Source organism: Diabrotica virgifera, chromosome 2 (genome assembly GCF_917563875.1).
Source record: "Diabrotica virgifera virgifera chromosome 2, PGI_DIABVI_V3a".
Lineage (NCBI taxonomy): Eukaryota > Metazoa > Arthropoda > Insecta > Coleoptera > Chrysomelidae > Diabrotica > Diabrotica virgifera.
This window is the reverse complement of record NC_065444.1, coordinates 27,492,447-27,516,511: the sequence shown is the minus strand read 5'-3', so window position 1 is coordinate 27,516,511 and position 24,065 is coordinate 27,492,447. Positions and strand designations below refer to the sequence as shown.

The 24,065-nt window shown below is 33.9% G+C and overlaps 2 protein-coding genes across 4 annotated transcripts in view; one reads left to right on the top strand and one right to left on the bottom strand.

The window, feature by feature from the left end:
- LOC114332931 (transcription-associated protein 1) overlaps positions 1-24,065 on the top strand; it is a 206,440-nt gene that overhangs the window by 44,812 nt on the left and 137,563 nt on the right. The window lies entirely within an intron of this gene.
- Positions 1-24,065, bottom strand: part of LOC114332938 (NACHT and WD repeat domain-containing protein 2) — a 77,967-nt gene that overhangs the window by 45,196 nt on the left and 8,706 nt on the right. The window contains exons 3-17 of the mRNA XM_050643499.1: positions 22,240-22,356; positions 21,819-22,022; positions 21,600-21,744; positions 19,538-19,763; positions 16,082-16,280; positions 15,254-15,499; positions 12,614-12,814; positions 12,396-12,535; positions 9,188-9,398; positions 6,308-6,552; positions 5,444-5,590; positions 3,028-3,133; positions 2,624-2,796; positions 681-900; positions 330-542 (exon numbers count right to left, since the gene is read on the bottom strand). Of these exons, the coding sequence (XP_050499456.1) occupies positions 330-542; positions 681-900; positions 2,624-2,796; positions 3,028-3,133; positions 5,444-5,590; positions 6,308-6,552; positions 9,188-9,398; positions 12,396-12,535; positions 12,614-12,814; positions 15,254-15,499; positions 16,082-16,280; positions 19,538-19,763; positions 21,600-21,744; positions 21,819-22,022; positions 22,240-22,356 (2,793 nt within the window). The remainder of the gene's footprint in view (positions 1-329; positions 543-680; positions 901-2,623; positions 2,797-3,027; positions 3,134-5,443; positions 5,591-6,307; positions 6,553-9,187; positions 9,399-12,395; positions 12,536-12,613; positions 12,815-15,253; positions 15,500-16,081; positions 16,281-19,537; positions 19,764-21,599; positions 21,745-21,818; positions 22,023-22,239; positions 22,357-24,065) is intronic.

Sequence of the window (24,065 nt, the reverse complement as noted above, 5' to 3'; positions counted from 1 at the left end):
ACTCGTCAAATATAGGAACGAATTTCGAAATCTTATAATCTCCCCACCCCATTGATTCGCAGTAAAATTACTGGCAGATAACATCGAATATTTTCAGTACCTTTTAAATTATCTCTCATTAAGTGAAGCTCTGGGTTTGAAAATAAACAAAATGTCGTCGCAGCTTGTCATCGCTATACGACAACGCTACACATTTACCGATCACTGTGATCTCGAGCTTAACTTGGGAATGAACGTAGTATAAGAACTACCTATTAAAATTTCAATGCTTTTTTTAATTATACTCAAAATATTTATTTCCTTTTCTTATTCGTATCGATTATTCTTACCTGATTATTATTTGTATACGCAGCAGCCCACTTATTGTCCGGACTCAATACCAAGTGTTGCATTATTCCCTCAATATTCGGATTCACATCTCTAGTTAGGTCACTGGTGGACAAGTCCCATGTTATAAACCTATTCGAAACTGAAACTACATATCTGTAGTCAGATGTGAGGCAGATCGAAAACACTGCGAACTGATGACCTTCCAAAGAATACTAAAAAAGTAAAAAGTTAGGAACAGTTGTATAAGAAGTGTTCCTATAAATAATATTTTAAACTATATTTTTAGAAGATCCTATTCAAAATTCACTCGAGAATTTTAAATCTCTGGCATAATTTTGAATAATTCTCACCTTTAGAGGTCCACCAGGAGTATGTAGGCAATGATACAAAGGCAACAGAGAACAATGAACTGGTCCTTTTAGATCACAGTCATTCAATAACATTTTAATGTTCGGATTATGGCCCACTTCCGGCAACAAACGTCCAATTAGTTGAGGTGCTAACATATTAGGATACTGTCCCAAAACTGCACCACCTAGTCTTAGGGCATCGGCTACCAGCATAAGTTCCCTGGAAAAGGATTTACATCAGTTTTTTTAAGATAAAGATGGTTTTTAATCAGTCGATATTGTATTACAAGCAGATATAAAAAACACCTAAATAGCATTCGCTCTTAGATTTATCGAATTTACTAAAACGCACTATATTAACGCCCAGGACCATCTTAGTCCACGGACATAAGCAAAACTAACGGGGTTCAGGATATCCCAGTTGCCAGGTATTTGACTTTTTTTTTATTTATATGTACCTATAGTAAGCAAACCTATCAGTTTTGTGTAGAAAATTCGGCGCAGTTTTTTAATTATTAACAATCTAGTGCGAAAAATGCGATTTTTAGAATTTTTTAATAAAAAAATTTTTAATGGGGGGTAACAGCGTCAGTCAGCTCGATAAACATGCTCAGTGCATTTTAGCGTTCCATAATAACTTCGACTAATGAACTGACGATTTTTACAACCACAAACATTTAGCTGACGGGGTTTTCATTTGTGTTAATAATAAAAGTACCCTTTTCTTCAATTTCAACCGGTATTATACATGGTGTAACAAAAATACAGGTCATAAATTAAATCACATATTCTGAGATCAAAAATAGTTCGAATGAACCTAACTTACCTTAGTACAAATATGCACATAAAAAAAGTTACAGACCTTTGAAGTTACAAAATGAAAATCGATTCTTTCGAATATATCGAAAAATATTGGAGATTTTTTATTGAAAATGGACATGTGGCATTCTTATGGCAGGAACATCTTAAAGAAAAATTATAGTGAAATTTGTGCACCCCATAAAAATTTTATGGGGATTTTGTTCCCTTAAACCCCCGCAAACTTTTGTGTACGTCTCAATTAAATTATTATTGTGGTACCATTAGTAATATTATTAAAACTTTTTTGCCTCTTAGTATTTTTTCGATAAGGCAGTTTTTATCGAGTTGAGGCTTATTTTTCAATATGTTTTCATAAAAATAGTATGGGGGTTTTGTTCTTTTAAACCCCCCAAATGTTTGTGTACGTTCCAATTAAAATATTACTGCGGTACCATTAGTTAAACACAGTGTTTTTAAAACTTTTTTGTCTCTTTGTATTTTTTCGAAAAGGCACCTTTTATCGAGACGTGACTTCTTTTTAATATGGTTCAAAATATCCCTAAAAATGTAAATCATAAATAAATGTTCATATTATTACCAAGTCTCCATAATCGTACTTGACCATATACAAATATGTGGTGGATTTGACAAATATTCGAAATATCTCGATAAAAACTGACTTTTCGAAAAAGTACTAAGAGGCAAACAAGTTTTAAAAACATTGTGTTTAACTGATGGTACTACAATATTAATTTAATTGGAACGTACACAAAAGTTTGGGGGGTTTAAAGGAACAAAACCCCCCATAATTTTTTTATGGGGTGTCCAAATTTCACTGTAATTTTTTTTTGAGATGCTACTGCCATAAGAATGCCACATGTCCATTTTCAATAAAAAACCTCCAATACTTTTAGATACATTCGAAAAAATCGTTTTTCATTTTGTAACTTAAAAGGACTGTAACTTTTTTTATGTGCACATTTGTACTAAGGTAAGTTAGGTTCAATCGAATTATTTTTGGTCCCAGAATATGTGATTCAATTTATGACCTGTATTTTTGTTACAACCTGTATGATATTCATTTAACATAAAAAAAATGCTACGCTTTGCTGTGAATCATAATCATAAAAGAAAATACTTACCTTTTTGATTCTTTATCTTCTATAAAAGCACATGCATCTTCGTAATCTACCAACACTGCTTGAAGAGGACAGCTCGATAGTTTTGCATGTAGCCATTCGTAATTAAATAACACATTGTCATATAGATCTTTGAATCTTCTGGACCTGACAAGATGAAAAGGTAATTCCCCAAACTGTAAGGAATAAATGCTCTTAATCAGTTAAGTAAACTTCTGTTTTCTTTCAACTAGATGGAAAAGAACGAAAAGGTTTATAGAAAGTTGATAAATAGAAACTGTTACATATATGTCTACATTTATTGAGATCTAATTTTAGGTGAAAATATAGGTGCAAAGAAAAAAATATAAAAAAAATCAGTAGGTCAATGTGGAAAGATTTGTGGAAAGGGTTTTAAAGTATTTTACCTTTCTTAAATTGTATCTGGATACTTTTCCGTCTTTTGAATAAAACACTAATGGTTGTACAGGAACTTTTCTATCTGCAACTCCTTCTTTGTCGGTTAAATTAAATCTAAAATACAAAACAATGTTTGCGTTAAATTGTTTAGAAATAATTTTGAAAAGTTTTTAATATTTTTTATCATACAGTATGCTGATGGAGCACTGATATTCGTGGCCTACGAGAAAACATTCGATACCATAAGCCGGCAGAAAATGTTAAAACACATTGACATAATGCAGAACAGTGGCGGCTCGTATAACTTTAGGAAGGTAGTGCCAGAATCCGGGCAGCTGCCTAAATTTTTTGTGGCGGTTTTACGATATGGTCAAAAAGGATATAAAATATAAATAGAGTATCACGATAAGCTGAATTTAATTGGGTTTTTATATTTAACTTACCAAGCATTGAAAAGCTAAAAACGTTATTCATGTGCACTTTAGATTTTTCATGGGATTTCAATTTCTCCCATATATGTACAAGATCATCGGTGCCTTTGTTTGACCAAGTCTCGTCACCTCCAAACAAAACGCATACAAAACAGAAGAGTTTATTAGTTTGTTCGCAACCACACAACCAGCTATTTTTATCATAAATAATTTTATTAAACTTACGACAGCGAAGTTTTTGTCCATTTCCACTTTGTTTTTCAATTTTTAAATCGGGTAAAGGCCGACCGAGTTCTTTAATTTGTAGTTTTTTTTTTTCTAACGAAAAACCACCAAAAGAGTTTTTTAATATACTAATTTGATTCATTGTCAATAAATAAATTAAACGTAGAAAATAATCAAAATATTATTTTTATAGCTACGACACCCACGATCACAACGCACTAACTAATAATTACAAATTAAAAAATATAGTAGAGTATAAACACAAATATACAATACAGTAGTAGACAATAAACACAATAGCGTCAAGCGAACGCGTAAAGAAACTAGAAATATGTAGATCTAAGACATTGTATCTTAAGATCCACTAACTTCCTTTTCGAGATTTCGAGCCTGGCACGGAGACTCCAATTTAAACGTATGTTAAAAGTGCAATACCGCTCTCTCTCTGTCACTTACACAGGATGCTCATACAATATTTCTCTTTTCTCACGAGCCACTATGCCGTTCGGCACTGGGATTTTTATGATTTTCATCCTTTATCCGGTCAGCTGTGGGTGGCCAGAGTCGGTAGATTTGCATTGCGCTACACAGTTGCCAGATTTGATATAATTTATAAAAATAAAGAGAAATATTCACAAAAAAAATAAACAGGCATTAAAATGTTTTTAAGATAAAAAATATGTTTCTGCATAGTTAGCAAGGTAGTGCCATGGCTCTATGGCACTACCTCACGGGCCGCCACTGATGCAGAACAATATCTAATATCTATCTGAACAATAAACAAATAAATTCTGTATAAAGTGAAGTAGAATCAACAGTTGATTCTACAACGCAAGATTGAGGGCAGGAGAGGCCCTGGACGTAGACGTATATCCTGGCTGGCCAATCTTAGGAAGTGGACTGGTCTAACGTCAACTGATCTATTTCGAGCTGCCGTAAATAGAATAAGATGGGTCAATGTGGTCGCCAACATCTCTAGAAGATAGGCACTTTTAGAAGAAGATAAAGTGGAGTATGGAAAGGAAATACCGTATCTCCAAAGTTGTTTTATGACTCTTTTAGAATATACTTGTAACAAGGAAGATCTGAATGAGTATGGTATCAATACAAGTGGAGGGAAGTTCAGTCATTTGAGGACATGAAATACGGTTGGACAGAGATAACCAAACATTTGAGCTCCCACATCGCATAGTATTACCTTGGACATCATTACCTGTACTCACTTATGAAGCGGAAACATTAACATTCACAAAAATGGTGGTGAACAAGATTCACGTGTCTCAGGGGGCTATGGAGCGCCAGATGCTGGGTGTCTCTCTGATAGACCGAATCTCAAACGAAGAAATACGTCGTAAAACAAAAATAACAGACGCTGTCGAAAAAATCGCATCGCTAAAATGGAATCGGGCAGGACACGTCGCCAGATTATCAGACAACTGATGGACAAAACGTATTGTCGAGTGGAGGCCAGGACTAGAAGTACTACGGAACAGAGGACTTCCACCAACCAGATGGACTGACGACGACGACCTAAAGCGTGTTCGCAGTAACTGGCTGCAAGCCGCACAATACAGAGACAGATGGAAAGAGGTGAGGGAGACATATGTACAGCAGTGGACTCATGCAGGTTGATGATTATGCCGTTGGTAGATATTTAAATAATCCTAGCCGAAACAATATTTATATAATTTAAATGTCTTCTAAAAAATGATTTTTTACGTATTCTCAATGGACACTTTTCATTTTTAAAAATTCTTAATACACTTACCTATGCCGTTGTATCTCAGTATATTTAAAAGGTTTCGGTTTTCCACCTCCCCAAATTCCAAGAAAATAATCAGCAATCATTGAATGAAAATAAAATGCCATATTCATATTCTTGAAATATCTTTCCTTTGCCGTATCACGAAATTGTCTATGAAACAAGTTGATGATAATTAATAACTTGGAATTGAAAGTTATAAATAGAGTAATACATTACATTAATCATCATCACGGTGCTACAGCCCTTAAAGAACCTCCACTTCTCAAGCTTTCTGCGCCATTCTGCTCTGTCTCTTGCTTGGATTTTTCGGTTGGCAACACCGGTATTCTCACCATATTGTGTTACCCCGTGCATCGACCTTACGGTTTGGTCCATCTTCTTATTACCACCGGCTGCGCTGTTAAATAATAATTTTTATCATGTTCGATTCCGGGAATAAATGTCCTGTCCATTGCCTACGGTTTCGCTTGAGTGGACGCACTGATTATACAGCTTTCCGATCCTGCCACGATTATATAGCAGGACAACTGTATGGCAGCAGAACATGGAATAGACCGTGTCTTGTGAATGCCTTCCGACGCTTGACCCACCCTTCTATAATTTCCTTGATCATATATCCACACTTGTGGCTATTCGTATTCATGCTGCGGTACGCTGTCGTAGCCAGCATTATTTTTAAGTTTCCTTGTTTTTCTTTTTGTTTTTTTCTACATTTTATTTTTAAATACTGCTTAATTTATTTTTGAATTTTTCGTAGAAACTTGGTTTTTTTCTTCTTTTACGAATGCAAGTTTAAGTAATATCCCCTAATTTTAACATACTAAAAACAAAAAGAAATATTGCTATTTTACAGTATTAATTACCTACCTATGATACCAGTTCATGACATTTACACCATCTGCTTCTCTTTCTGATAGATAATTGGGCAAATCGTTCCGTATTCTTGTCCAAAGAAGAGGTGGAATTCGACGTACAGGTGGTAAATGGTATTGATAGACATCGTCTAAGACTTTGTCATCCAAAGATATTAAGTCTTCCAATTCGGATTCGGAAAGACCACTTTTAGCGGCAGTAATGTAAGCTAAGGCGTGAAATACCAAAATTCTACCATGCTGTAAAAAATAATTAATTTGTATCTAACAATAAAACACTGAAAACTTTTGTTTTCAACACTTTCACAAATTATATTATCACTACAGCTGTTTCGGCAGAGTGCCTTTCTCAAGTGATATATTTTTACTTCTTATGTCTTATCTCTATATCTCTTATCTATATGTCTTTAACTGAATAAGTTTGAGGAGGGGAGAGCTGTTTGTCGCAAACTTGTCATTCAGAATTATATCTGTATTTTTAATTGATTAATTTCCCTAGATTCTAATAAAGATAGCTTAAGGCTATAAATAATCATATCGTTGTAAAACGAAACAAAGGCCGTCTTATATTTCAGTTCGTTCAGAGAGCGCCATAAGGACTCTACCCGGTTTCGAACCTATTTAGCTTCTCATCAGAAAGTGTATATTATCACTATCTCTGAACAAACTGAAACAAATCGGGCTGCTAGTATCGAATTACAATAAAACAACCTGATAAGGATGTCGTGGCGACTTCTACTTAAATCAAGCGAAAGTTTTACTTTTAATAAAATTAAAATAATATTAAAAATAAAACTTTATTGGGACCACGTTTTCTGGTAACACCTTCGTGGTTTCTAAAATTTGCAAACCAACGAATGCTGAGCAAAGAAGGCTGAGAAGATCTAAAAGTCGCATCTCACTTCTGGCCTGTCAAGCGCGGTAAAATTCCAACGAAAAATGGTATCGCATACTCAGTTAGAAGTAAAACTAATAGAAATAAATAATAATTTCGTTATAGAACGAAACAAGAGCCGTATTATATTTCAGTTCGTTCAGAGAGCGCCATAAGCACTCTAACCGGTTTCGAACCTTATTAGGTTCTCATCAGAAAGTGCATATATGACTATCTCTGAACAAACTGAAACAAATCGAGCTGCTAGTATCGAATTACAACAAAACAACGTGTTACTGGTGTCGTGGCGACATCTGCTTAAATCTGCTAGCGCCGTATCACGTTGTTTTATTGGAATTTGATACTAGCAGCTCGATTTGTTACAGTTTGTTCAGAGATGGTCATATATGCACTTCTGATGAGAACCCAACAAGGTTCGAAACCGGTTAGAGTGCTTATGGCGCTCTCTGAATGGACTGAAATATAAGACGGCTCTTGTTTCGTTTTACAACGAAATGATTTATTTATATTAGTTTTACTCCTAACTGAGTATGCGCGACCATTTTTCGTTGGAATTTTACCGCGCTGGACAGGCGAGAGGTGAGATGCAACTTTTAGATCTCTCTCAGCCTTCTTTGCTCCAGCATTCGTTGGTTTGCAAATTTTAGAAACCACGAAGGTGTTACAAGAAAACTTGGTCCCAATAAAGTTTTATTTTTAATATTATTTTATTGTATTAGATTAAAACTTTTGCTTATAGCTTAAGGCCTTTATTTAGACCAAGAAGGCCAAGAAGGCGAAGGGCGTACGTAGAATCTGTTTTTCTATTATTGAAAACCTTTTTGTGTTCTGCTATACGTTCGTTAAAGGTTCTATCAGTTTGACCGATGTGTTTGACAAAGTTTGGAAAACAAAAGTTTTGAGTGTTTTATTATTAGAGTGGTATCCATTAAGAGGAAACAGTAGCAATCAACAGGTAGCAACAAACGCGTTCCAAGATTGCGGCTCTAATTTTGAATATTTTGTCGAGATATTTGACACACATATTCGTAATATAATAAAGAATGGCGGTACAGAGCCCAATTTCAGAAATATGTTAGTATGTGGAAATTACTCTACAACTAAATAAAATATTGAAAAAATGAGCCTGTACCGCCATTAAGAAAGACAAAAAAATACACTTTCTTCAAATAAACTTTTTTATCCCATGCCTAGATTTTGTGTAATCTTGGAACTACTAAAAATCGATTTTTTTATAACAAGAAATCGAACGTCACTGACTTGGCAACATTTCGCGCCTATGTGTATAAAAATTATTGTTTTTGATAGTATAAACGTCACTGTCAGTGTCGAATTACCGACGCACTGTTGCCTCACTTTTGAAAGTTCGCAGAACTTTCGCAATATTGGACCGCGTTTGTTGCCACCTGTTGATCGCTACTGTATCACCTTAAGTAAAAGTGGTATCTATCACTTAATATATAAAATCGTCTCAGCTTTAGCTTCAATCGCCGATAGTGAAACACCAAATTAAAGATGAAACTTTATTTCTCTAACTACACTCTCTACCCGGGAGACCTTAAATATCTACTGATTGACGGAGCTTTACTGCCCGACTCTTTTGACGGTTAAATTGATAATCATATGATGATGAGACTACATGTTGACTGTTCGAATTGACTCGATTGAATGATTCTAATGTATACTCTTTCTTAGCGGCAAGATGAATTGGGTCAACAACCCATGCGTCTAACAAACAGGATTTTATTTGGTCAACAAACTTAATATGCAATTGCCCAAATTATTGTTTACGATTTGCAATTAGTTAACTAAATTAGTAGCCCGCACATGTGCAAATATAATAACAAATTGCGTTAATGTGATATACGGGGTGATACAAAGATTGTTTAATATCGAATATGAAAATTGAATGTTTAAGATTAAACACTTAATTAATGTGTAACTGATTAGTTTGTAAAATATGGAAACAGTTTATTTTACCTGCTTTTCGATTCTTTCAAATAACATCATAATGGAATCCATGACAGTAGAAGCTAAATGAGTATCTTGAGATTTTGTGTAACTTCTCCAACGACAGATTTCGGCAAAAACTAGTTTCACAAATATTGGTAAGCTACATTTTTCAATTGCGTTTGAGACCAGTCGCCATTGATAGTTGGTTAAATCTCTATGCGCTGTTTGCATCCACATTCTATAAAAATCATAGAAAGAATAAAACAAATGTTGCTTCTATTTAAATACTTAAGCGAAAACTGTAAACAAGATAGGGCGTAGCTGAAGTATTCATTAATGATTTCAAAAGAAAAGCAAAATGACATATATGTACCACCAAATACACTATAAAATAATTGGCTGTTTAATAAGTTTTGTGGTTCGATATAAGAGAGGGCGTTGCTACTTTTTTTTGTATTGTTGGTATACTCTCCATATTAGACAAGGCGACAACGGCGGGTTCTTTGGAGAAAATATTCCCATGAGATTTTTTTGCATAATCATATTTGTAATATACCCCAGAATAAGATTCAAGAAGTCGCCCACGCGAAAAGTGGTCCAAATTTTTTTTAACATTTTTTTTTTAGGTTTTTTTGGACCATTCTGGATAAAAAGGTCTCTTGTAATTGTTCTCTAAAGTTGATCGTTTTCAAGGTAAAAGCATTTTAAAATTGAAAAAAACTAAAAATGGCGATTTTCAAGGCTTAATAACTCGGTTAAAAGTTATTACTATGAAAGTCAGAAAGTGACTAAATCAAAGTTTAAAGCCCCCTTACAAGATCCTGAAGAAATTTTTGTCATTATTTGATTACTAAGCTATTATTTTTAAGTAATAATAATGAGCGCCATGCACGTATTAGGCGGCCGTCCATGATGAGTGCGAAAGAGATGCCATTCAGGCAGTAGAAATGGCGCATCTCACCACAGGAGGTACAAAAACAGCAACAGTACTAGAAATCGTAGGAAAGATATAGAATGTCGTATTGGAAAATCGTCGAGTGACTTCAAGAGATTTAGTACAAGCTCTAGGCAACTCATTCGGCAGGAACATAAACACATTCGAATGCGACTTTCTCGACAACATTTAAAGCGTTTTCAAAAAGATAAAGTGGATTTTGTACGTCGATTCATCTATAGAGATGAGACTTGAGTTCTCACATAGTGATCAGGTCTATCACCACATGATCCTGAATCAAAACAAGAGGCTAAAGGGTGGTGTGAACCTGGTTCTTCGGCTCCGAAACAAGTTCGTGTCCAGAAATGCCAGGAAAGACCCGATTTGGAGAAGAAAAAATCCCTTCTCCCAGGAAAATGCCTCATGTTATATGAGCATTTTGACAATGGCTAAAATCCGTTCGAATTGATGGAATATCCACCATATTCACCCGATTTGGCCCCTAGCAACTTCAATCAAGAAGAAAATGGAGTAGAAGCTCCAACCATAGAGAAAGTTCTCAAAGCTATTAAGGCTCGGAAAAACAATAAAGCTCCGAGAGTTGACGAAATACCATCAGAACTGTATAAGGTAGGTGGCGACCACCTAGCAAGTCACATCCACTCGCTCATCAAAGACATATGGAAAGAAAAGAAAATACCCGACGACTTGAAGAAAAGTATAGTATACCCGATCTATAAAAAACGAGACAAACTCCAGTGCAAAAACTACCGTGGAATCTCTCTACTATGTACAGCATATAAAGCCTCACGTACATTAAACCAGCGGATCCAACCACTAGCAGAAAATATTATGGGAGAGTATCAGACGGGCTTCCGACGGGGAAGATCGACACTGGATCAAATATTTACAGTCAAACAGATCTTGAGCAAATCATGGGAACATGATATTGATGTTCACAACGTGTTTGTAGACTTTAAACAGGCATACGACTCAGTCAAAAGGAACAAAATATACTATATATTGGCTGAATTGGCAAATACCACACAAGCTAATAAGACTCATTAAAGCCACAATGGATGAAACTCAGGCATGTGTACGAATACAAAACCACCGGACAGACTTTTTCAAAATTTCGCAGGGACTAAAGCAGGGAGATGGGCTGGCCCCAACATTGTTTAACCTGGCACTGGAGTATGCGGTTAGACAAATGCAAACTGGACGAGGAAACTTACTGACCAACCGAACGGTTCAACTGGCCGCTTATGCCGATGATATTAATATTATGAGTAGAACATCAACAGGAGCACAGGAAACATACGCAGAGTTAAAAACACAAACAAAAATGATACGTCTGGAAATTAACACAGAAAAAACAACAATAATGACTCAGACGAGAAGAAATATAGTCCCACAAAACATTATACATGAAGATGACATTGAAACGGTTGGAAAGTGTACATAACTGGGAGTAGAAATATATGCCGACGGATCAGAAGATGGAGAAATACGGAAAAGAATAACGTAGGCAAACAGCTTATTTTGCCCTCTCCCATATATTTCGGTCTAAAAGTGTCCACCGAAATACAAGGACGAGAATATATAAAACCTTAATTCGACCAATAACATGCTATGGCAGTGAAGCCTGGATCCTGAAAGAAACATCCAAAAACAAACTCGACACATTTGAAAGGAAAGTACTGAGGAGAATACTAGGACCTGTGAGGGAAAACGGAATCTTCAGAAGTCGATACGACAACGAGCTTTATCAACTTTATAAGGAAACACCCCTATCAGACTTCATTAGAATACAAAGATTGCAATGGGCCGGACATGTGATAAGAATGGGAGAGGATGGGCTACCAAAAAGAGCACTGAATGGTAGAATGCAGGGAAAGAGACCGGTTGGAAAGCCAAGAAAGCGCTGGGAAGACACAGTAAACAGCGACGCACAAGCCCTTTTAGGAGTCCGTGTATGGAGAAGAGCAGCCACAGACAAGCAAGGGTGGAGGCAAAAAATAAAGAAGGCCAAGGCTCAATTTGGGCTGTAGTGCCGTAGAAGAAAAAGAACTTCAATCTGTTTTAATACCTAAACAAATTCGAATCGTTGATTTAATAGTCAAAGGCACTATCTAGTCAAAATATATGTAACCTAGTAATTATATAAAAAAAAGCTTTTTGCAAGATGGGATACGAGATTTTGTTTATTGTGCTACTAAGTAAAGAGCCACAATAGACCTCTGAGGTCCAGTGGAAGGGTGACCTACTCATATTGAACCTAACCTAAGTAAAGATACGTACTTGATTACTCTCATTGCTAATTCTTCGCCTAACGCTTTTACTTCAATAAAGTTTTCGTCAACATCTATCATCCTTCGTAGAATGTGATACTCCTTTGACACCTCCGCATTGCTTTCCTCACAAGCACAAGAAACTATAATCTATAAATTTTCTTTTTATAGTTGAATTATTCAATAAAAATGTTGAATTGAAATAATGTTTAAGCAAATATTCTTTACCTTACAGTTAGGTGGTAATCTGGTTGGCAACCAGGATACTTTATTAGCGTCTTGAGTCCCTGTAAGTTGATCTACGGAATCCAGAAATAGTAACAGTGGTTGCATCTTTGTTGCCATCGTTAATAATTGTTTAAAATGGGCGGTCAAAGGAACTAAATCATCTGGTATACCATCAAACGGTAACATGAAGTTATAGGAAATCTAAAAATAAAAAAATACATACATACAGTTTGCGGCAAAATAAACAGTACTGAAATGAATATTGAAATGTTTATGATTATTTATATACCTATCTAGTATACATGATATAGCCTTGCAAACATTATTCACGACGACGTACGTTCCCGATAAAACAGATGTTAAAGATGTCCTCCGGCCAGTGGCTGGGAGGGAAAATTAGGAAATTTCCTCCCCTAACAAGGTCCAAAATTAAAGAAAAAAATTGTTGAAACAAAAATATATTAGCTGACATGAAACCGAAACCACAGAAAGACAAATTCAACCCAATAAACACGATAGTTAGGAAAATTAAGGGAACTTAATGCCTATAAGTTATTATTTATGTCTGTTATGTAATCTGAGTTGATATTTTTATGTCTTTTGGTTGGTTTTTCATTGGAAGTTCCGCCCTAAGGCAAATTTCCCCTCCCAAGGCAAATTTCTAGATCCTCTACTGCCTCTGGCACGAAAAAAATCTTTAATTCTAGTCCGCAATTCCGAAATGGCAGATGGTGGATCTGTCTGAGTCCTTCAGCATTCCCCATATGTATGCATCAGGTGGCGTTAGTTCTGGTGAGTGGCAACTCCCAAAATGATCGCGTAGTATTCGAAGAGACTCTCTGGCAGTGGGACAGGTTTTCCCATCCTGCTGGAACCATTGTTGATTTTGAGCTTAAACCGTTTTCGTGGCCGTTTCCGTATGACTGAAAATAGTACTCCACCATTAAAAATATTTCTGCAAAACTGAGAACCATTCTGAAGCACCTAACATTATCACGACATTCACATACGTTATAAAAAATATATATTTAATCTATTCCTAAATCTGTAATCTTTTCTTTTATAATCAGTATATTATATGGCACATAATGGGGAACAGCGGCAAATTCCAGTATCATATACTTAACAAGTCATGAAGTTGAAACTTGGCAACATCTAATGGTAGACCGGTTAAGTCTCAGTTCTCATTTGTTTCTATACAATATTCACCATATTTATAGAGAAACTGAAAATTTTTACAATGTTTCGTGCTACAAATTATAAAGAGCTTTAAAAGGTATGTTATTAAGATGATTCTAGTTCAAACAGCTTGTTTTTTGCAGTAAAGGAGAGACAACTGGAGCAGATTACTATGATTATTTGCAAAGGGATGGTTTGTGCTTAGCAACGGATTCAGTAAAATGTATTTATCACCTTTGTTTAACATTTGAATTTATTATTAACAATCCCAATCTTAAAAAATTATTTTTACAAAACAATTATTGTCACTTGATGTTATGATCTTTGGTAATGAAAAGTTTACAACAGCATGAAAGATTTCACTTAAATTTTGAATTTTAGTGTAAATGTAGGGAAAATGCCTTCAAAGTTTATTCTGCTGTTATAAAAATTATGTGTAATATTGTTTTAAATAATTATACAAAAATAGCAGCCGTCAAAGTAATGAATCTTCAAAAAAGTATAAAAAGAAAAATAACGATAAGGGCGATAACAAAAGGAAAGTTATCTACTCTAAACCCCAACAGTGCACATCAAACATTGTCAGCAATTGTTTTTATAGTTATTTCTAGCGATATTTTGCATATAATTTAAAATAAGATATTATATTTAATAAATAAAGTATTTTTACACATTTTCTTGTCATTGTTTCTTTTTTTGTATAATAAACGTTACTTACAAGGAATTCTTTTAATTTGATTTTGTAAAAGCTTCTAGTTAATATATTTTCCTGTTCGACTCAAAAAATACTATAAATTTTACTTGAATTTGTAATTTAAAATCAGGAGCGTCATTTGAAATTTTGTTTGGGGGGGGGCAAGCACTATATATACAATACATTATATATGATGTTATGATGAATATTGATGTATTTTCTGTAAATTTCAGTCATTTTCAGGGCCAGGGGGGGGGGGGGGGAATGCCCCCCCTGGAAGCCCAAATGACGCCCCTGTTTAAAATCGTGGTTTCGGAAGCGGTAGTCCGAAAGTCAGACTACCGACGTCATCAATTGCGACGTTGCCTTTTTCTCTTCATGGCTTGTAAAGTAAAGGTGGCTATGCCAGTATAGATATTTCTAAAAGATACAATGAAAAATGCTAAAGGATGATTTTGTATGTACCGTAGTCATACCAACAACACCGTACATCAAGATCATGTGTACAAACACTGGGAGAGCTTTTCAAAACAGATGGAACACGACTTCTACAAAGAACAAAGAGAAATATTGAGAATGATCTCGGGATAAGTAAAAGAAGTAAACAAAAAACGAGACACATTAAGGAAGAAATATGCTTTTACGATGCCTTCATGAAATGCCACTGATTAAATAATTAAGAATTCGGAAAAGTTGTGCTGACCAAATTTTATGATGATGATGATGATGATGATTTATGTTTTAGATAGTTTAATTATAGTTCTTACTTGTTGGCAAATTGATATTAACGTTGGTGTCAAGGCTGATGAGTCTGGGGTAGTACCTAAAAACCTAACGATGCTAATTGGTCTAGCACCTTGAAACCAATCTTTACTGGTAGACAAACTAGCTGATTTAGCTAGCAAAGACGTTTTTCCGCATCCTCCTTCCCCATATAAAATTAAACATTTGTCACTGTCATCCAACATATAGTGATGTATATGTTCCAAACTATCTTCTCTTCCATAAAAAACCTCAAAATCATTTTAAGAATTAATCATAACGGAGTGTTTATAGTACTACCATCTTTCTAAAAGACCCATTAATATTCAGCTCGGCGGGGTGTTATTGTTCGAGGTGTGAAATTCCATAAACAAGGATCATTCCATAAAACAAATAGATCCCTTGTTTATGGAATTTCACATCTCGAACAGTAGCATCTCGCTAAGAATATTGAAAATTCAGTGGGTTCAAAGGATTACCAATGTTGAAGTGCTACGACGTTTAAATAAGGAGTTAGAAATTATGAAAAGTATAAAAACTAGAAAACTGGAATATTTGGGTCACATTACCAGAGGAGAAAAATATGAGTTGCTGAGAATTATTATGCAAGGAAGGATCCAAGGAAGAAGACGCATCTCCTGGCTGCGGAACCTTAGAGAATGGTTTAACTGTAGTTCATTACAACTATTCAGAGCAGCAGCCAACAAAGTGACCATAGCCATTATGATATCCAACCTCCGATAGGAGAGGGAACTTTAAGAAGAAGAAGCTGAATATTAATGAATCTTTTAGAAAGATGGTAGGTAGTACTTTACCATTATTTTAATGATTACCTGTACGGAATTGTTGCAAGCGTGCAAGTGTTGCAAAATTTCTGTAACTATTTGACCCTGGGCACTAGAATCTTCTTTTCTCATTGCTCTATCCACCAGTTTTACAATGTTTTTATAGAAGTGGGTTATAAAATGCTTCAAATATTCTTCGTGGGTTTCTGGATCAAGACCTTCTCTACCAATCCATTCTACATTGTACCTGGAAAGTTGCAAAAATACTATAAATGATAAGATGAAAAGTCCAGATGCAAAATATATTAAAAATAATAAATATCTATGCATTCTCTGAAGAGCCTCTAACAAAAGCCAAAAAAAAATGGTATACATTTTTATTTTATAGTAGTATTACTCCGTAGAGTAACTAGGTGCATTTTCCGTTGGAACTTTACCAAGCTGCAGACGGGGGTTGTGAATTGCATAGTGTAGAATTCCCTCCCTTTTGTCTTCACTGCAGCATCCATTTGGCTTGCAAATTGTAGAAGCGTTGGAGGTGTCACCAGGGAAATGTACCAATAAGTTTTCAATTTAAAAATCTTTTAGTAATACTTTTAATATTTTTCAATATTATTAATGTTGCTATTGGGATTGAAAAACTTTATTTTTCAATTGCCAGATGACGCTAGTCACCTAATCCATTCACGTCAGTTGCAGTGTGGGACTAGTATTTGTCGAAAAATTTACTGGATTAGAGAAAGCAACCTATGCATTTTCTGAAGAGCCTCTAGCAAGAGGTGAAATCGTCGATAAGAGTGCTGGTTGCGCTCTCCAATCTAAGTAAAAATGAAGACATTTTTGGCTTCGCATTGCAACTGAATAAAAAAAAATGGTATACATTTTTATTTTAAATATCTAATTATTTAAATCTGAAAACTTTTCGTGGAATCACTTTCTGGTAACATCCTTAATCTCTTACTTTTACAATGTATAAGACAAGAGACGACGAATAAAGAAAGCGAAAGGGACTTTACAATATGCAGTCACATTTCGCCTCATTCGTCTAGGAAAAGGTCCGAAAGATGGTTCCGAATAGTTCAGACAGCTGTTTCTGTGTCTATACGTCTTCAGTGGGGCTACATGAATACCACTGAATCGAAAAGAAACCAAACTGCGTATTTAACCCTTTCAGACCTGATTTTTTCTCTGCAGAAAAATAGGACTATAATAAGAATTTAGGATAATAGTTACATACGATATTGTTTTTAAATATATTATATTTACATCAGTAAATGTTAAATAATTTAAACGAAAATATTTAAAACAATTTTTGTCTTCTACAAAAAATAAATGTACATTACATTTTTCACAAAAAAATGAGTTTTCCCTTTACACCCAACATTTTTGCATCTGGATGCTTCCTTTTTGTTATCGTAATCTAGTAAATGATCTATTTCATCTATGCGTATTTCCTTCAATGGTCTAATTTCAACTCTGGATCTTTTTGGAGTGTGGGGAGAATTCTCAGTTGATATTTTGGGACGAACAATGCTTCTTTTTATGAGTTTTCCCACTTCAATTAGATTGATCTCTGATTGATTTTCAGTTTGAGACAGTGCATTATCAGCTAATTGTTTTAATTCATCATCATCATATAAATAGGGCATTAAAATCTCTTAATCTTTTGGATTAGCCGGATTAAAACTTGGAACAAAAATATCAATACAGGGTGTCCCGGAAAATAGTGCGTTCCTTTAAGGTATGGATAGAATACACAATTTAGAACAAAAAAGTCCTATACCATTTTTTTCTAAAGTTAACCGTTTCCAAAAAAAAGATTACATTGGTTTCCATATACCTGAATTTTAATCTTCAGAAAATTAAATAATCTGGCAACATGTTACGCACTGGTGAATAAGAACTCGTTTGTGTCTTACAGTATTTAAAATAATCCAACCTAATACCTACTATTTTTGTTTACTATAATTTTTTTAAAATGTAGTTGAAATATGGCATAATTTTAAACGAATTATACTTACATATTTTAAGATGAAAACACATGTTTTAACTGAACCACCACTTTTGCGAACACATGAATTCATAGATTAACATGCACTCATACGACGAGAAATTCCAGCAAAACATTTTGAAAGAATTTTAGTAGGTATTACTTATGCCTCTCCATTTATTGATCTGCCATAAATAAACAACATAATATCATAACATTACTCATGAACACACGATTCAAAAACATTTTCGGCGTTGACACTAAACAGGATTCTTCCAAATTATCTGTTTACTAAACATGGGACTATTTACGTTTAGATTTTTGTACTTCACAGAGTTGCCAGATTTGAATTTGCGTTCCAAAATGTTTTATAGTTTTTTGGTCAAACGGTTGAATTTAGAAAAAAATGTTATAAGAGTTTTTTGTTCTACATGGTGCCTTCTACCTATACCTTTAAGGAACGCACTATTTTCCGGGACACCCTGTATAGACCTGTTGTCCATTGCAATGGACATCATGTTTTAATGTTTGTTATCAACACAAAAAAACAATAAATGATCTATGTTGAAAAAGTAGTATATAAATTGATATGTCTACTATTGTATAAAATAATATTTGGTTACATATAACAAATTTACAACATGAAGAAACATGATATTTACTTAGGCTTTCCAGGATATCGTGAACTCGCCATGTCACACTATCTTTAACAGCACTTAACTTGGCTATGCTTCAAACTAAATTGATAAGTATTAAACGCCGCGCCGTCCACACTCTGGCCGAAGTCGATCGAGGTTCAACAAGTACGAGAGTGTAGACGGCCACCTTGTGTAACTTTGGCTAACTTCGTTCTACTTCCGAAATCTGTCGGTCTGGCGCGTCCGAGTCAAAGGGATCTTTGTCGGTATCGCACCGCTTGAATGTGTTCCTCGCGAAGTAGAACGAGTGTGTTCGGTCAACTTTGGCGAAGTAACTTCGCCGAGAGTGTGTTTTATGTTTAGTAGTAACTGAGATATGCAAAATAAGAAATATGTAGTCCGCAATTTACAGGAATTTAATTTTGTAATAACAGCTTACAAGTTCCATTGCAATGGACACCAGGTCTGTTAATCAGAATTACAAAAATAATTTTATAATCCACTTTTAGGACGCTGTAGCGAGATCTCTTAAAGAAAAGATGAAAAGTTCAGATGCAAAATTTTTTCAGATTTAAATTATTATTTATTATTTTTAATAAATTTTGCATCTGGAATTTTTATCTTTTCTTTAAGAGATGTCGCTACAGTGTCCTAAAAGTGGATTATAAAATTATTTTTATAATTCTGCTTAAATACGAAGTATGGTTTCTTTTCGATTCAGAGGTGTTCATGTAACCCCACTGAAGACGTCTAGAGTCAGAATAGAGACAGCTGTCTGGAGATGGTGAACCACCTCTGAATCGAAAGGAAACATAAACTGTATTTCACTAGATGACGTCTAAAAGTCTATAACAACTTATAAAATATTTAGCTTACTTTTGAATGTTGCTCGTCTCGATCTTATTAGGCAATCTCTCATCTCTTAAATTACCTAATAATTTAGCCGATTCTGTATCTAAACTTCTATTAATGATGTCGACAAATAACGAGGCTTTCTTAAGGTTTTGTAAGTTAATATTGTTTATGTATCTGATATAAGCTAGGCAGTGGTTCTTGGTGTCTTTGACGCTGAGGACACCATTGATGACTTCACGTTCAGTTACTGAAAGTTATTATTTAATGTTGTTATGAAGCTATTTTCTTGTGGCATTTTTGTAATTAACTATTTTTAATGGGAAATAAGCCACAATATTAATAAAAAAATGAGTTTATTAACGTTTCAACGTCCAAATCGGATGCCGTTGTCAAAATACAAAAAATATTAATAAATTAAACAAAAATGTTGTTGCTTAGTAAAAAATTCTTCTAATAATTTATTTAATCTGACTCATATTTATATCGGCAATTCAGACATATATTATACATTTTAAAGTAGAAGACTTTAAAATGATATTGCCAATATTTATGAGTTGCGTTCCTGGAACGACTTTACTGAAAGATAGTTAATTCGATTACATGAAATCAACCCCAACTCAAAAATATCCGTCACAAAAAAATCATAGCATGTGATCTGTCTTTAAAAAGACAACCACATGCAACGATGACAGTAAAATTCTATTCTATACGATGTCGGGATAGTATCACGAGGTTTTTTTTCCTGGTTTTCCCTTGTGATTTACTATGGAATCTCCAGCGCGAGAAGTTTACTGTCACCGTTGCATGTGGTTGTCTTTTTAAAGATAGATCACATGCTATGATTTTTTTGTGACGGATATTTTTGAGTTGGGGTTGATTTCATGTAATCGAATGAACTATCTTTCAGTAAAGTCGTCCCAGGAATGCAACTCATAAATATTGGCAATATCATTTTAAAGTCTTCTACTTTAAAATGTATAAATATATGTCTGAATTGCCGATATAAATGAGTCAGATTAAATAAATTATTAGAAGAATTTTTTACTAAGCATCAACACTTTTGTTTAATTTATTAATATTTTTTGTATTTTGACAACGGTATCCGATTTGGACGTCGAAACGTTAATAAAATCATTTTTTAGTAAAATTGTGGCTTATTTCCCATTAAAAATAGTTAATTATTACTTAATGTTGTATAGAAAACATCTTAATTATTAATTTTAAAAAAGCGTGAGTAAATAATATTAAATGACCTGCTATTATTAATAATAATATCAGACCTGTACTAACATATGGATGCGAAACGTGGACCATGACCAAAGCAAACGAAGAAAAGCTCAGACGTTTCGAACGAATAAATACTTAAATACGAAAAATTTTCGGACTTTACCACCACATCACGACAAACCAGTATAGGATCAGAACCAATATCGAATTAAAATCACTCTACAATGACGTCGATAATGACCAAGAAATCAAATCACAGCGACTAAGATGGGCAGGCCACGTGCACAGACTTCATAACGTGAGACTTGTAAGACTGGTATGGGAGGAGCTTCCTACAGGCAAAAGACCACTCGTCCCAGAATGCGATGGAGAGGTAACATCCAAGCAGATCTCCGGAAAATAAACATTCCATTTGACCTTAGGTTGTTGGAAGACCGAACAAATTGAAAAAAGTTGTCCCCGCCCAAAAAGACCCACCCAGGGTTGTCGCGCTACGTGATGATGAAATAATAATAAAAACCTATAGAACGTTTAGAACTTATTCCTAACAGTTTTTTGTTAGTTACATGTAGAGTATATCAAAGTGAACTCCATTCTAATCTCAAACTGTAAGAAGCTAAGTCTAGATTTAAGAAACTTTGCATTTGAAGCAAGTGCAAACCATTTTCAGACAAGGCTTAATTTCAGAAATTCCATTGATCTATGGTGCCATAAGGACACACAGAAATTTTAGAGATTCAAGTTAAATTCATTTTACATGTGTTGAATTTGAATTTAGTTCAAGACCAATACGTGATATTAGGAAAATAATTGGTAAACAAGGGAAGTAACATTTAGAGGTGTACAGGATTCTTACCTGACATAAAATAATTGTGCGTGGCATCATTGTCCATTTTACCTTGTTGATTTAATGATGCGGCAGCTTTCCTGAATAATTTTTGAAATTTTCCCAAAATATCCCACCATTTAGCTTGATCTTCAGCTTGTAACTTGGGAATTCTCTAAAAAAAATGGAAAAATAATATAGATAAGAGGAAACATTTACTTGTAAGTTAAATATACTTTTTAAACAAACCTTATTATTAAAATTAATAAGAATAGAAGATATAGGTTGTAACACTGATATTGGTGGTACTGCATTCGCATCTTTTTTGTACCAAATGTCAATCAACGTTGGGTCGTGACCAGTGGCAGCAAGTTCGTCTCTGATTAGTAATAATTCTGAAGTTAGGATATATGTTGGGATAGGCCGGTATCCGTATTTCTGTCCCAAAAAGACCTAAAACAAATCATATTACTTAAGTCTTACTCAATTACTAAAAAGCCAGAGAGACACTATCATCATAGGCTTTTTCAATAACCTGGCCCAGTGAGAAAAGGTGGTCTATTGTTAATCTTCCTGCTCTAAGGTCTGCCTTTTTTCTTTGTATTCTTTTTCTATCTTAGATTACAAGTGTTTTTCATATAAGTACTTTACTTAGTGTATTTTAACTTACCACAAAATTTGGACCCATAGATAATCTTTGACAATTCTGTATTTCTTTCATGCACAGTTCTGTGGTCATATGATCGTCTGTTGCTTCATCTCTAACACCCCATCTCATGTCGACGACCTAAAAGGTATTTTATATATGTAGAGTTCATTTCAAGGATTTTGTCCGATAAATGAAATTTTACTTGAGACACATTTAGAGTTACCTCTCTACCAGATACCTACAGAAAAGTTAGATAACAAGTATTTTTGGATGCATGGAAAACCCCTCAATAAGTGCTCCAGTCATTTTGAAGAGCATTGCAACAAGCTCATGAAATTTCAATTTGTGACCAGATGGTTAGGAATATATTGCATTCAGCAAATAGACGTAAGCTCATATTACAACAGAAAATAATGCGAGCTGATTTTTTTTTAATTTTTGATAGGACTGGGATAGGAATCGAACTGGAGTATGGAGAAACCGAAATGAACAGGATATATATATATATAACTATATATATATATATATATATATATATATATATATATATATTAGTGAGTTGTCGAAAGAGTTATCCCGTAGGATCAATTGATCCTACGGGACCAATTAATACAATAAATAGATAGGTACGTTTTTTTAAATTGTAAATACACAGTTATGTTTTAGTAAATATGATACGTGGAATAAATAATATAATGAAAACAATAAAATAAGTACTTAGTTTAACAATAAAGCACGAATAATTAATTTTTTTTAAACAATTATGTATGGCTCAATTAGTTAGTAATATTTTTGAAGAATGGTGTATATACCCATGTTTTATTAAACATGATAAAAATAATAAGCAAAATAAATCAGTTTAAAACAATATAAAATTTGAAATATAGGTATAAAAATTGGTAGTGACTCTAGAGTTTCATTTATTTTTTTGTTTTTTAATGTATGTAAATTTAAGCTACTATAATGATGTCACAAAAATTTCTTGTTTGTTCCATCAGAAATGATTTTAATTTCTTTTTAAATAGAAGAACATTCTTAGTATTTTTGATATCACTGGGGATATGATTATATATTTTTGAGGCTAGAAATAGAAAACTTCTTTGATATATAATCCGATCAAAGAACAATCTGACTCCAAAAAAAATAAAAGAAGGATGAAAATTTGGGAATAGGTAGTTGAAATTGTCTATTATTATATAAGAAAAAGTTTACAACTCTACATCCCCTCCATTTTAATACAAAAATGGAGGGGAAAACCCCCTCTCGAAGGTAAAAAATATACATTCAAAATAAGTCCGGAATTGGATATAATGACTAATTCTAAGCAACTTTTGTTCTATAGAGTTTTTTCTTTAAGTCAATACTTTTCGAGTTATTTTGCAAGTGAATATGTTCATTTTTAACAGGAAAAACCATGTTTTTGGACGGTTTTTCGGAGATAACTCAAAAAGTAAGTATTGCAGCGAAAAAAATATTCTTAGCAAAAATATAGCTTATAAAAAACTGAAAAAAATGGTGTATGCTTGAGGTATGTAGACCTAGTAGAAGCAAAGTTGTAGCTAATGAAAAGTAGGTTCTTCTTCATCAAATTTCATCATATTTCACTGTAAAATAAACCAAAAACTAAGCACTTTTCGGGGAAAGTTCATTTCAACTTTTTTAAAGTGTTTAAAAAAAGGTTTATTTTTATTTTTTTAAAAACTTGTAACATTAAAAGTAAGTGAGTTGCGCTCGAAATATTGTTGGTTTATTTTATTTTCTGGTAAAAAAATCGCGAAAATCACTTCCTAATTAGCATCACGTATAAATTTTATCATTACCATTTCACAAGTTACTTTACTTATGTA